A 13,903-nucleotide genomic window follows, 5' to 3' on the forward strand; every position below is an offset into this window, starting at 1 on the left:
GCACACGCCTCACCGGGTACGCCTCTCCGACACGCCGAACAGGCACCCTCACAAACACGCCCCACCAGTGGGCCTCACAGCACACGCTCCACGATTTGGACAATAAAGTGGGCTCAGAGTGAGAGCTGCGGGTCTTTTATTTCCGCGTCGGGCGTGGGTGGGAGCAGGAAGGGGGGCGCCGCTCCCTCTGGCCCCACAGAGCTGCGCTCCCAGAGGACCAACTGTCCTTCGCCCGGGGCCGGCGTCCCCTCCTCCCCCAAGGGCTCCACCTGCCCCCGCCGGGAGCTGGCACCAGGGGTCACCAGGGTGGGGCCGTTGGGGCCGTCCCTGGGCAACTCTGCTGGAGAAGCCACAGCCTCCAGGACACCGGCCAGAGGCGCCCCTGTGGCATGAGGCCTGGGACGTGCACGGTGGCGGCCACAGTGTAGGCGAGAGGCAGGAGGATGGCTCTAGGCTGACTGGAAGGCTGAGGCGCCCCCAGCAGAGGCGGGGACGTGGTGTGGGGTCCCCACAGGGTCACACTGGGCGGAGCACCCCGGGGAAATCCACCCGGCGGCCCGCATCTCCTCCTATGACAAGCGCCACCTGCCGGAGGCCCACCTGGTATCTGCCAGCAGTTTATGGTTCTGGAGGTGGGGAGGTGTCGAGAGGGCTTGACAAGGAAAAAGGTGGGGAGCCCAAGAGGTCTGTTTGCCCCACAGCAAGGCCGGGGCCTCTGGGCATGAGGGGACGCCCGTGCCAGGGCTCTCAAAAGTGGCCAGGACCCTGGGCAAGAGGTGAGGGTGGCGCTTGTGCCCACTCAGGCGCCCCCCTCACCACACTCAGGGCCACCGGCGGCAGCCGCGGGCTCCCCAGAGGTGGCGGCAGGAAGCAGAGCGGGGCTGGGGCTTGAATGCGGCAGCTTCCGCATGAACGGGAACACCCTGTGGGCAAGACGGGACCTGAGCACGGGGCAGCCGTGAGGTCCTGCCCGCCTCACTGCGGGTCTGCACTGCTCCGGGCACAGACAAGCTCACCGTTTCTTGGCCTCTGGGGGAATCACGGCTTCGGCCAGCAGGTCTTTGTAGGCGGCAGACTTCAGGAACCTCGGGTAGGAGTCCTGCAAGAGACCGCGCCCAGCCGGCGTCCCCTGCCGGTCCAGCCTGCCACTGCTGGGGCCTCCGCCAGCCCCAGGTCCCCCCCACCCCGCCCCAGTGGACAGTGCTGGAGGCGACCACCCCAGACCTCCCCAGAACAAGTCAGACGGACTCGGGGAGACCGAGGCTCCTATCCAGTTTACCCACAAAAGCTGGGCAGGGGCCGGGTGCCCATGCTAGGAGTGAACCGTGGTACCTACCGCGGGAAATGCCAAGTGGTGCCCCCCCCCCGTTCTCTGTGTACCCCGAGAGTGAGGGGGAGGACACAGAGCAAAATAAAAAGCAAGGTCGAGAAAAACTATAAAACTGCAATAGTATACAATAAAGAGGGAGAGAAATCTATGAACCCAACTGCTTATTATTTTTAAAAGGAAAAAATAAATTTCAAATAGTTAATTTTAGTGGGAAGAAGGGAAGACAGCAGAAGGATCAGGACAGAACCACATTTACTTGAATGTACCTTCTTTGTAGATCGGATTTTGAAACTGTGTAGACGCTTTACATAATTATAAAATAAAACAACAAATAGTCAATTCCCAAACACTGGAAGTAAAGTGGGACAAGTGAGCCAGGCACCCAGTCGGTGACACCACCCTGGCCACACGGAATATAGCTGTTGGAGGGGGCGTCCCCAGGAGGGTGTGTGCAGAGGACCAAGGCGAGGAAAAAGTAAGCCATTTTCAGTGACTGCATGGTAAATGGTAATGCTGTGTTGTTGAGACTCCTGAGTGAAATGTGAGAAAAAAGCAAGTGAGTCATTATGTTAGCATCGTCGAGAACCAAGATTTTCAGTGGGTTAGTGAGGAAAGAGATGGAAGTCAACAACGTCAAGGAAATTCTCTAACCCTGAACCTGAATTAGCAGAGTCACGAGGCGCCTGGGCGGATCAGTAGGCGGGGTATCTAACTCTTGATCTCTGTTCAGGTCATGATCTCATGGTTCGTGAGTTCGAGCCCAAGTCAGGCTCCATGCGGACAGCATGGAGCCTGCGTGGGAGTCTCTCTGCCCCTCCCCCCACACGCACACGGGTACATGCTCGCTCTGTCAAAAATAAATAAATGCACCTTTAAAAAAACAAAAAAAGAAGTAGAGGCGCCTGGATGGCTCAGTTGGTTAAGCGTCCGACTCAGGCTCAGGTCACGATCTCACGGTTCGCGAGTTTGAGCCCCACATCAGATGCTGTGCTGACAGCTCAGCGCCTGGAGCCAGCTTCAGATTCTGTGTCTCCCTCTCTAGCTCTCCCTGCCCCTCCCCCACTCGTACTGTGTCTCTCTCACAAATAAACTAAAAATTAATAATAAAAAAAGGAAGTGTCAGTACGAACTCCTGATATATCCTGTTTAAAACACCGATATTCCTACTTCTGTTCACTGAAAGGGCCGGAAACAGTTCAGGTTACAGTGAACACATCAGCGTGCGCGTCAAGGTTTCTAAACACCCTTGAAAAAGAGCCAGGGCTTCCCACGGAAACGGCGGACTCCAGTTCTGGCACAGGCGGAGCCTGGGACAAGCCACCACGCCAGAAGGCAAGAAAGCCAGCACGGATTTCAGAACACATCAAATGCCCCAGGAGCCAACAGCTGGCAGGCTGGACCTCTGCTCGGGAATTAAGGGTAAGAACCAGAGCGGAACGAAACCCGTCATCTGGTGAGAGTGTTGATTTACAACGGGGTTAAAACTATCCTAGACTTACTGACCACCCTTGGCAGACACCGTGGGTACGATTCATTATCGTGAAAACTGGTGACTAAAAGAAGGGGTCGAGCATTGATCCTGCCTTCCCTGGACGACTGTGCCACAAAGAGCAGGCGAGAAGAGGTGTCTCAGAGCAGTGTCCCCCCCTCTTAAACAGAGGCAGGGACGGGCCAGCTCCTTGCCCGCACCGAAGCCACAGGCTGCTCCCATCACAAAAGGAGAGGCGCCCGGGCCCCACATACCTCCCGATGGGAGAACACACTGAACACCATCTCTGAAGTAAAGACCCTTGGCAAAACCAAATACACGAAAAAACTGAAGATGAATCCAATCACGTCTGAAACGTAACTACCAATCTGCAGAAACACACAGGGACACCACGAGGGCGCCATTAGTAAAACCCAGACTGTGGGAAATCACAGGACAAAGGACCTCCAGTTTCTTTAAAACAAAACAAAAAAAGAAGAAAAGGTAGAGAAGAAGCCTCTGCTTTACAGAGAGGTTTAAGGGGCACCTGGGTGGCTCAGTCAGTTGAGCATCCGACTCTTGATTTTGTCTCAGGTCACGATCTCGCGGCTTGGTGGGTTCAAGCCCCGAGGTGGTCTCTGCACTGAGTGTGGAGCCTGCTTGGGATTCTCTCTCTCCCTCTCTCTCTCTGCTTCTCCCCTGTTCACGCGCTCTCAAGATAAAAAAACTTAAACGATAAAAATAAATAAATAAAAGGGGGTTTAAGAGATTTATTAACCCATTCTGACATATGGACTTCGTTTGGACCCAAATTCAAGCAAATTGAAAAAACAGATGAGTGTTTTTGGCTGTGGCATTCAGAGGGGAAGATGCCAGAGATGTCCATAGCCTAACCTCTGGAACTGTGATGGTGTCTCTTATAAGGCAAAGGGATTTTGCAGATGTGAGTAACTCAACGATCTTGAGGTAGGGAGATGTCCTCAATTGTCCAGGTGGGCTCAGTGTCACCACAGGCCCTTAGAAGTCAAAGAGGGGGCTGCAGGAGGACCAGAGACACAGGTCAGAGATGCTAGACTACTGGCATAAAGACGCAGGAGGAGGAGGTGCCAAGGAAGGCAGGCGTCTGCAGAAGCTAGAAAAGGCAGGACATGGGATTCTCCCCCTGGAGATTCCAGAAGGAACCAGTGCCACCCACACCTCGACTTTACCCCAGGAGACCTGTGTCAGACTTCTGACCTCCAAAACTTTAAGAGAATAAATTCGTGTTGCTTTAAGCCAAGTTTGTGGCGTTTTTTTACAGCAACAACAGGGAACTAAACACAGATGCCAAGTGAGGAAGTTTTGACCCCGACTGGCTCTTTGAGGACACTGAGTGATCCTGTGTTCAGTATGTGATACTGGCGTCTGGGGTCACGTTGAAAGGGAGGGAGGGGGTCCATGGCTTTCAGAGGATCCTGAAGTACCTACAGATAGGAAGTCTGGAAATGGCTTTAAAGTCACGGGGTGGGGGGCAGGGGGAAGGGATAGACAATGAATCAGGATAGGCCCTGAGCTGACTGTTTTTGAAGCCAGGCAGTAGGTACGTGGGGGTTCACTTTACTACATTTTTGTTCACGTTTCGGATTTTCCATGTTAAAATACTTTTCTTTTGAGGAAGAGAGCATGAGCGTGAGTGGGGGAGGGGCAGAGAGCGAGAGAGAAACAGAGAGAATCTCAAGCAGGCTCCATGCCCAGCACAGAGCCTGACATGGGGCTTGATCCCGTGACCCTGGGAGCAGGACCTGAGTCGAAATCAAGAGTCGGATGCCCATCCAACTGAGCCACCCAGGCGCCCCATATTAAAACCCTTTCTAAAATCACGACTGGACCTCTCCTCAGGCCCGTGGCTTGGGCAAGCCCTCAGCCCTTCTGAGCCTCAGTTTGCCCCTCTGTGAAAGTGGAGCCTGGGCTGCAGGTCTAAGCATGCCAGCAGCCGGTGGGAAGTGCGTGTGCAGACCCAGCTGTCACGGGGCCAGGCACTCCCGGAGCCCTCCAGGCCTGCACACTCACCTTCTTCATCAGCATGTAGATGTGCAGCTGGGCGTCATCCAGCACATAGCGGTGGGGCTGGTGCAGACCCTCCAGGGTCCGCTCCATCGTCTGGCTGTCGATGTTGACCCACCGGGCAGCGCCAGGGGCCAGGAACTGCCTGTGTCGGCAGAAGGCGGACGGGAGACAGGCCCTGAGGGTCCGGGTTCCGCACGCAGGCCTAGCGGCCAGCCGGGCACCTGCCCCTCAGCACTCACTGGTACACGGCGTCCACCGTGGCGCGGACCTGGGCCTGCCCTCCATGGCGCAGCTCCTCGCATGCCTCCCAGAAGCTCAGGTTCTCAGCTAGGGGTCCACACGCCGGGTCAGGCCCACCTGAGCCGTGGTCGTGCCGGCAGAAACGTGGCGGGGGCGGGGCGGAGGGGGGGCGGGGGACGGTCCTAGGCAGCAGCATCCCTCACAGGGGCCTCGAGCAAGGCGGGGGGCTTCTCACCGCTGAACTCTGTCCCGAGAAAGGCCATGAAATGCGCCCGTCCCACAGGGTCTTCCAAGAGCTCCTGGAAGCTGAAGCCCCATCGCTCCACGCGGAGCTTCGTGGGCACAGCCACACTGGTGGGACAGGGCACGGAGATGTGCCAGCAGCAGGGGGGTGGGGGGGGCAGTGCCCCGGCGGGGAGGGAGGTGGGGGGCAGTGCCCCCTGCCCCCCCGGGGCTTACCTGGGTGCGTTCATGGTCCAGTAGGTGTCATCGTCTGTGACCCAGGGGTTGCCAGGCAGGCACCCTGACACGATGGGATCATGCGGCTCACGTTGGCTGCTGAACTTCAGGTACCTGGGGGGTGGGGGGACGGTGCCAGGGGCCAGTGCAGGGACAGGCTGTGGGGACAACGGCACTCGAGGAAGAGTCTGGGCTCTGGGCGGGGGTCCCCAGCCGGTGCCCTTCAGCCCACTCACGCCTCAAGGCAGACAGAGGACTTCACCCGGGCCCTGCCCAGGGCTTTTCTGCACAGCTCCATCTAGGACGTGAGGCCTATGAAGTGGGGCCTGGCCTGGGGGTCAGCCAGCCCAGGCCCCTCTCTCCCACCCACTGCTAGGACCTACCTCCCGCTTGTAGAAATCTATATTCTTGGTCTGGAAGGGGCCGGGCGGGCTGCAATTAGAAGGCAGGCCCTGTGGGGACTGAAAACCCACCGTAGTTCAAGACTCCATCCCTGGGCTGATAGAGAATGGCTCAGGCCCCCCGCCTTGCCCCTTGAAGCCCCCTCCTCAATGGAGGGGTCTGGCTTTCCAAGAAGCTTCTGGGGGCCTCTAGTCTAGAGGTTTCCAGAATGTTCCATGGAACCCTCAGAACTGCCCTTGCAGTTCCCCAACTGTCACTATTTCACATTTTCAAATGTATTTAGGTCTTTTTTTTTTTTTTTTTTTTTTTTTAAGAGCAGATACATGAGAAATACTGCAACAGAATCCCACTCAGGAAGTCAGTCTCGCTAACTTATGCTCCAGGGTGATCTCAGCCTGTTCTGAGCTCAGAACCTGCCTGTCACATCTTCCGGGCCAGGTGGATGGACTGACCCTTCCCAACACCCGCGAACCCTCAGGATGCCCGAGATCTTCAATTTTCGCCTCGGCTCTCTTCGGCTGACTTTATAACAAGAAAATTACAAACCCGCAATCTTGAACTAGGACTTCGAAGTCAGGAAAAAGTTTTATCTGTAAGGTACTAGATGTGGGATATTTTGCGTTTTGTGGAACTGAAACAGACGGCTCGGCTGCCCCCAAGTATGGACACGTCTGTCCTGGCTCAGTTCCCTCTGGTTCCAGAGGCCACTGGAGTCCATGCAGGGTGTTGGCTGGCTCGGCCCAGACCCCTCAGGCCTGTGGCCCCACCGAGGGCACACCTCCAACTCCCCCGGGTTCTGATGCTGTCCCGGCCTGGGGAGGAGCTCCCACTCTTCCCAGGGCCCCATCGCACTTACTTGCACCCAGTGCAGCAGGTGGGAGGCAAGAGGTGAGAGTTAGCAGAGGTCTGGGAGCCGGGGGTACAGGCAGTGGGGCATGACAGCAGGCAGGGTCAAGTGCCATTTGAAAAAACAGATGGACGGATGAGCAGCCCCCAAGTTGGGGTGGGGGAGATATGTGTGCAGGGTGGGGAGTGGTCTGGGGGTATGGTGTGGGGTCCTCACCATCCGCGCTTGCCCGGCAGTGCAGGAACTGCGCTCTGGACCCTGCTCCAGGACGCTGGGGACCCCTGGCTGCAGAGGGGAGGCTGAGATGAGGTGAGGGGTGCAGCCCAAGTGGGCTGGCGAGACCCGTCCTAGTCTTGTGTTCCTGCCCCCCACCAGCTCCATATACAGAAGCCCTGCACCCACACGTCCTCCTTCAGTGGAAACTACAGGGGACCTGGGGGGGGCTCCGTTGGTGAAGCGTCTGACTTCAGCGGAGGTCACGATCTTACTGTTCGTGAGTTCGAGCCCCGCGTCAGGCTCTGGAGCCTGCTTCAGATTCTGTGTCTGTCTCCTTCTCCCTGCCCCTCCCCCACTTGTGCCCTGTCTCTCTCTCTCTCTCTCTCTCTCTCTTAAATAAATCAAAAAAACAAGACATTAAAAACTGTCATTCAGAGAAAATTAAGAACCTGAGTCTCCAGTCCCTAAGCCTGCTCTCTACCCATCCCCCCCGCCATGATTACCTCACCTCAACTGAGCTCCCCTCCCTGCTCCTGACTACTCAAACCACAAACCTGAGAATCCTTTTTTTTTTTTTTTTAAGTACGCTCTGTGCCTAATGGGGCTCGAACTCACTACCCCAAGATCAAGCGTCATGTGCTCCACCAACACAGCTGGCCAGGAGCCCCCTCCTAACCATCCTTCTCGAGATGCTCACCCGCCCCACATCTTGCTGCCCTATCCTCAAATGCATCTGCACGTCTGGTCTCTTCCTCACCTCGGACCAGGCAGAGCCCTCATGCCCGTTCGCCCGGAGGCCCCCGCTGCCCTGCCCTCAGCCCGTGTGCACAGCCTCGGGGCCACGTCTGCTCTGCCTTTCCACCTCCCTATCCTGCCCACCAGGCGCTCAGGTGGAAGAGGAGGAGCCATTTCCCAGAGACCCCCCCCCCGCCCCCCAGACACACACTTGATGAGTTATAGGCCTGTGGATCGCTCTCATTTTTCTTTTCCATGGATTTTTCCCACAAGAACTTGCATTCATGCTGGCTCTGACCGCCCCCACAGACCAAGATAGCCGGTCAGCCTCATCTCTCCACAGCAGAGGACTGCACACCGCCTGCTCAGACCGCGGTTCTGGGTACAGCCTAGCTACAGGCCAGCACCCCCCAAAAATCTTGGTCTGTGACCTCAGTTCCTCAGAGCTATAACTAAGCCTGGCTCCACTTTGCCTCCTCCTTTAGACCCAGAAAGAAGCTGGTTTGTCCTGGGCTGTGTGGATGGGAGGCGGACTCAGGCCCGGGCCTCAGTTCTGATGGGCCCCAGAAATAGAACTTACTGCTGGGATCCCGAAAGCCGCATCCTTATCACAGGCTCAAAATGCAGGTTCAGAGCGAGCATTTGAGGGAAACACACTGCCTTCTGGCAAGATCCCGCTGCTATACAAGGAACTGCCCCCCCACACACACACACACACAAGGTTATTACCGGAGGCCTATTCACCAGCCAGTACGTCTGCTCCTGGCACGCCATGACCAGCCTGTCCCCCTTCCTGCGCTGCTTAGCTGCCCTGGAGGGAGGGTAGGTGGAGTTGGGGGACAGGGTACCCACAACAGCACCTCTTCTGCCCTGTCCCCACCCTCAGGCCAGAGCCTGGGAAAACAGCCAGGGCTTGGTACTGCTGGGCCTCCCGGGCAATTCCCACTCGATGCCCACGAGTCATGGGTGGGGCAGGGTCTCACCGAAGCTGTTCTCTCGCTTGCATCACCACCAGGTCCCATGCGTGGTTGATCTTCCTGTGCAGCTGGCCATAGTGTTCCTGGAGGGTGTTGAGGTCTACCCTGGGCAACCCCTCTCCTGTCCAGCTCTGGGTTAGGGACCACCCGCATCCCCACTGAGACATATAGGGATCCCATGTTTGTGTCTGCACCATCCTGGGGCCTGGGCTGTGTGTGTGCTCCAGGGCAAACTGAGGCCCCGGGGTCAAGAGCAGGGCTTGGGTTCCACTGGCTGGCCTCAGCCTAGGGGAGCGTCCCACCTTCTCATGGCCGATCAGGGCCCCCTGCTTTCGGATGTTCTTCTTCGCCAGGTAGATGGCTGGAAAGACAGGGGGCCAGGCTGCAGAGGAGAAATCTCTGCCCCTCGTCCCTTGCGACATCACTTCAAAAGGCAGGAAGCTGTCCCAGGTTAGCCTGCTCCTCCTCACTCACCATAGTCCAGCTCAGTAGCTGGCCACAGCGTGCTCATCCAGAAATAGGGCGTCTGGTATGGTGCAAGGACAGCGTTTCTGGGACCTGCTGGACCTTCCCCACCCCAGGAGTTGTCCCCCTCCCCAGGCCCCTTGGGAAGAGACTGGGCGGCCTCAGAATCTGCCTGTCTGCCCACAGCCTGGAGACTCACACACCACTGGCCATCTTCCCCACCTGGAACCAAGCTCCACTCACCCCTTGGGGCCCCCTGCAAGCACTGCCTCCTGGACTGGGCTCCCTGAGTCCCTACTGCCTGGTGGGGGGTGGGGGTGGGGCCTGCTCAAGTCTGTACTAAAGACTGTGTGTGGGGACTGTCCTGGCCAGGGAGGCCAGGCAGGACAGGTCCGTCGTGATTGAGGTTACACACTGAGATGCTAGAATCCTGTCCTCGGGCCCCACACAGACTTCTTCCTGGGTGGGGGTTTAAGGATTCTCAGGGAAACCATCAGAATCCTCCACAGGTGCTATACCCTTTATGGGTCCCCTGCTGCGGCCTCAGAGAAACTGAGGGTCTCTCCCCTTATCCTGGTCCTCCTATCACAGGGCACGTGTGGGTTGGGGCAGTGGACCACTCCCCAAGAGCCTGGGGGAGAGGCAGTGGACCCAGACCTGTGGTGACATCACCACGCCCTACTCCAACCCCTTCCCCTCTAGCTGGGCTGCTGGGTTTGTGCTTTCCACCTGCTCCCAGTTGCACCTGACCTGAAATCTGTAGGGGGTGTCGTCTGGCCGGAGCACAAGACAGCGGGGGTCTCGCAGCGGGTACAGGTAGCCGTGCTGCACCAGGAGAGTGCCCAGGTGCAGGGCCTCTGCGGGCGGCAGGGTGGTGAGTGCTCAGCCTGGGAGAACCAGTCCCGGGGCTCTCCCTCCCCAGCACACTTGGCTTGGCCCTGACACCTGTGAGCCCAGCCTAGGCCATCAGCACAGTGACCCCAGGGCAGGGGGCAGGGGACAGGAGGCGCGGCAGGGGTGGGGCACGGGATGAGCAAGGGGCTGACCCCCTTACCCTCCTCTGAGATGCAGTACTTCTGGATCAACCACTCCACGAGGTCGCTGCCTGCACAGCAGAGATTGGCACGGGGTGGGGGTAGGCTCGGGCAGGGCCTCCATCCACCCCAGCCCCCGCGGCGCCTCACCAGCCACCATGTGCGGAATGACGGTGATGAGCAGGCGCTGGCTCCGCATCTTCACGCCCTGGTCGGGGTCCTGCATACTCACGACCACCCGCTCCATCTGGGCGAAGGGGGGCCTTGAGGGACTGTTCCGGCCCGCCTCCCCCGCCCCGCCCCACATCCCGATTCCCCGGAAAGGGCCGAGAGCCCGGGATCAGTGCGCTCAGAGAAGATTAACGCGCACGCACGACGGTGGCATCTGAGGCCGCGGCGGGCGGCGGAGGAGCGGGGGCGGGGGCGGAGGCTAGAGGCGACTCCCGCCCCCGCAGCCCAGGTCTCCGCCGCCTCGCCCCGCCTCGCCTCACACAGCGCTGTCGCCCCCAAACCCGCGGCCACGCTCGCGCGCACCCACGCCCACCCCTCTTCGGCTCCCGGCCTCGGATGCCGGGAAATCGGGGGGTACGGCGGGACCCCCAGCCGGCACCCACCTTGCTCAGATGCGGCATCTGCGCACCGGCGCGAACGCCGGCCATGGCGGCGGGAAGGCCAGATGGCGGGTGGGGGCGGGAGCCGCCCCCCTCCCCCCGCCCCGCACGCCCCACCCCTCCCCGCCCCCACGCCCCGCAAGACCCGCCTCACGCCCCTCGCCGCCCACGCCCCGCAAGACCCGCCCTCACGTCCTCGCAAGACACGCCCCTCCCCACGAGATCCGCCCCCACGCCCCGGAAGACCCGCCCTGCGCAACCCCCCCGCAGTGGTTGCGAGGGAGGGGGGGGTTGCCCCGGCGGTGTCAGCCCTCAGGGCACACGGGGTCTGGGTTCTGAAGTCTGGAGGAATCTCCCCCTACGACGGGAGAAACTGAGGCCTGCGCCTGCGGGAGGAGGGGGCGCGAGGTGGGCCGTGGAGATGCCCGCCCTGGGGCCATGGCGCGCGGAAGTCAATGAGGGAATCCGGGCTCAGCTGGGACAGGGTGGGGGGCTCAGAGAGAGGAGGGTCTCCAGGAGAGGGTCCTTGTGGGGTGGGTGGGGACAGCAGTTCAAGGTCTCTTGTAATCCCTCCCCCACCTCCCCCAGCCAGCCCACGTGTGACCTCCTCAGGATGCGGCAGCCCCAGTGGTGGAGGGGGCTGTGAGGTCCGGGCAAAGGGCTTGACGGTCCTAGGAGTGTGTTTCTGTGATCGTGACACCATGCGTCACACCATGTTGGTGCCTCAGGTTGGCTGTTGCAGGTGTGCTGGGTGGGGGGAAAGATGGCAGAAGGCTCACTCTCCCCCCAGCTGCACAGAGGCCTGGGCAGGACCAGTTGGGGAACAGGCAGAGGCTCCACAGATACAGGATATCTGAGACTGTGGGAGAGGACCTTTACTGGGGAGGGGGATCTCAACACGCCCGCCCCACTCATGGTTCCCTTGCAGCCTCTAGGCTCAGGGCCCTGTCCTGGCCCTTCCTCCCCCTACGCCAGCCAGCAGCTTGGCCACTACACCTCAGCACCCCTTTGCTGGACATTTATAAGAAATGCAAACAAGGGGCGCCTGGGTGGTTGAGGCCCGGGTGGTCAAGGTCCGACTCTTGGTTTCGGCCCAGGTCATGATCTCACAGTTTGTGGGATTGAGCCCCATGTGGGGCTCTGCACTGACAGCATGGAGCCTGCTTGGAATTTTCTCTCTCCCTCCGTCTCTGACCCTCCCCCACTTGAGCGCGTGTGCTTGCTCTCTCTCTCTCTCTCTCTCTCTCTCTCTCTCAAAACAAATAAACTTAAAAAAAAAGTCCAACCAGGTCTATCTCTGCTTTTTGGAGATAGAGTCTCTGTCCTCCCCTCCTGCCTCAGGGATGCTGGGGACAGAGCAGGACGGGGGGTTGGCCTTTGTCCTGCAGCCTCAGACCGATTTATGTCCACTGCTAGCAAGGCCAGGTCCAGGATGGGTTGGGGCAGGGGGACTGGAGTGGGGAGTCCTGCCTCCGCCAGGGATCTCCCTCAGATCCCAGTGACCTTCTCCCAACCATCCCCACCCACACAGGTGGGGTCAGGCTGGTGCCTGGCCTGCCCGTCCTCTCTGGATGAGTGGGCGTCCACAGAAGCTGAAGGCCACCAGAGGCCATAGCTGTGCACCTGGGGACAAGTGGTTTCCCTAACCAACTACCCCTGCCACAGAGAAAGGGCAGCAGGGGTGGGGCCCTAGAATGGCCTGGGCCCCAGCTGGGGGAATCCTGCCTTGGGAAGATTGTGGACAGATGGAGCTCCAGAGGGGACATTCCCCACCCAAGCCCAAGTGCCCCTAGCATCCATGGTCCTCCTCTGTGTAAATTTTGGGGGTGCAGGTGGGGAAATTGTCACATGGTCTCCCACCTGGGCTCCGGTGGGGGTACGGGGGCTTCGGCAACAAAGGAGCCAAGCATGGGCAGGCCTGTTTGTGAAGCCAGGGTGGCAGGGACACTCTCCCTCTTGTTTTGGGCAAAGGTGGGTCTGATCCCTGGGTATTTTCAGAAATGGGGTGTGCGGCAGAAAGGTAGAAGGAAGAAGGGGGACTCAGGCCGGTGTTCTGTCTCCTCCACGTGCTCCACTCACGTCTCTTGGATCTAGCTGTCCCCAGCCTGAGACCCAGCTCACCCTTGTTCCCTGCACTGGCTGCTCCCATCTGCCTACCCCAAAGTTTGTCCAGGCATCAAGACCAGAAGCCCCTTTTATGCCCCCATCTCAGCTCTCCACCACCGGGACTCTACTTTGGGTCAGTGTCCTTTCCTCCTCAAGGACAGGGCCCTCCGTTACGGCCTGGGTGCACAGAGCCTGCAGAGACCAGGGCACATTCACACAGCCCAGTCCGTAAACACTAGGGGAATGGCTGTGCGCCTCCATGTTGCATCTCGCTCTGTGGGTGGGACCTCCAGTCTCTGGGTATGCGGACACGGGTCCGCTGTGAGCCTCTGGGATGTGGAGCCAGAAGACTGCGCAGACACACACACACACACACACACACACACACACACACACACGCCCCAGCTCCCCAGGCTGGGCAGACTCCAGGAGTCCCCTCTGCCCACACAGAAGATGGGTGGGGGTGGGGGTGGGGGTGGGGTGGGGGACTGTGGAGCCCCAGGTGCGGCCTGTACCGCCTGCAGGTAACGAGAGCCTGGGGACCTGGGGGAGGAGGGGCACGCCTGCTCCACTGGGCGCCCCCGCCCCCACCCGCCCCTCCCAGAGGGCTTCCCCGGAGAATCCCCCAGGCTCTCGCGGGCGCCGTAGGGGTGGGGCAGCTCTGACGGACAGAGCGGGGTGCAGGCTGGGCCGGCGGCTGGGTCCGTGACCGCGGCGGCTGTGCGGGCTCCTGGTGCGCCCACGGCGGGGACGCCCAGGTGCCGGCGCCGTGCGGGCGACAAGCGCGTCTCTGCGGGGCTGCGCGGGGTCCGCGGAGCGGCTGGGGGCGCGCGGCGCGGGCGCGGCGCTGGGCGCGGGGGGCGCTCCCGGCCGGGATGAGCTCACCGCGGGCGCACCCGGAGCCCGCACAGCCGCCGCGGTCACGGACCCAGCCGCGCGTCCCCGCCGTGGGCGCCCCAGGAGCCCG

General features: G+C 60.1%; 1 protein-coding gene across 3 annotated transcripts; it reads right to left on the reverse strand.

The window, feature by feature from the left end:
• Positions 1–119: 119 nt before the first annotated feature.
• RGS11 (regulator of G protein signaling 11) lies at positions 120–10,917 on the reverse strand. Of its 3 annotated transcripts, XM_049639068.1 has the most exons (17): positions 10,834–10,917; positions 10,370–10,466; positions 10,240–10,290; positions 9,936–10,042; positions 9,195–9,246; positions 9,023–9,081; positions 8,727–8,803; positions 8,473–8,554; positions 7,009–7,077; positions 5,927–6,004; positions 5,780–5,841; positions 5,544–5,657; positions 5,320–5,435; positions 5,084–5,171; positions 4,848–4,986; positions 1,017–1,099; positions 120–923 (listed from the first exon to the last, which is right to left on the reverse strand). In XM_049639068.1, exons 1-17 carry the CDS (start codon positions 10,876–10,878, stop codon positions 800–802), a joined length of 1,443 nt encoding a protein of 480 aa, XP_049495025.1. In that variant the 5' UTR covers positions 10,879–10,917; the 3' UTR covers positions 120–799. The 3 variants fall into 3 exon arrangements, with proteins under 3 accessions (XP_049495025.1, XP_049495023.1, XP_049495024.1); XM_049639066.1 differs by having other exon boundaries at positions 8,727–9,081; XM_049639067.1 differs by lacking the exons at positions 120–923; positions 1,017–1,099 and adding an exon at positions 1,129–3,834 and having other exon boundaries at positions 8,727–9,081.
• Between the last annotated feature and the right edge of the window lie 2,986 nt (positions 10,918–13,903).

Source organism: Panthera uncia, chromosome E3 (genome assembly GCF_023721935.1).
Source record: "Panthera uncia isolate 11264 chromosome E3, Puncia_PCG_1.0, whole genome shotgun sequence".
NCBI classification, from domain to species: domain Eukaryota; kingdom Metazoa; phylum Chordata; class Mammalia; order Carnivora; family Felidae; genus Panthera; species Panthera uncia.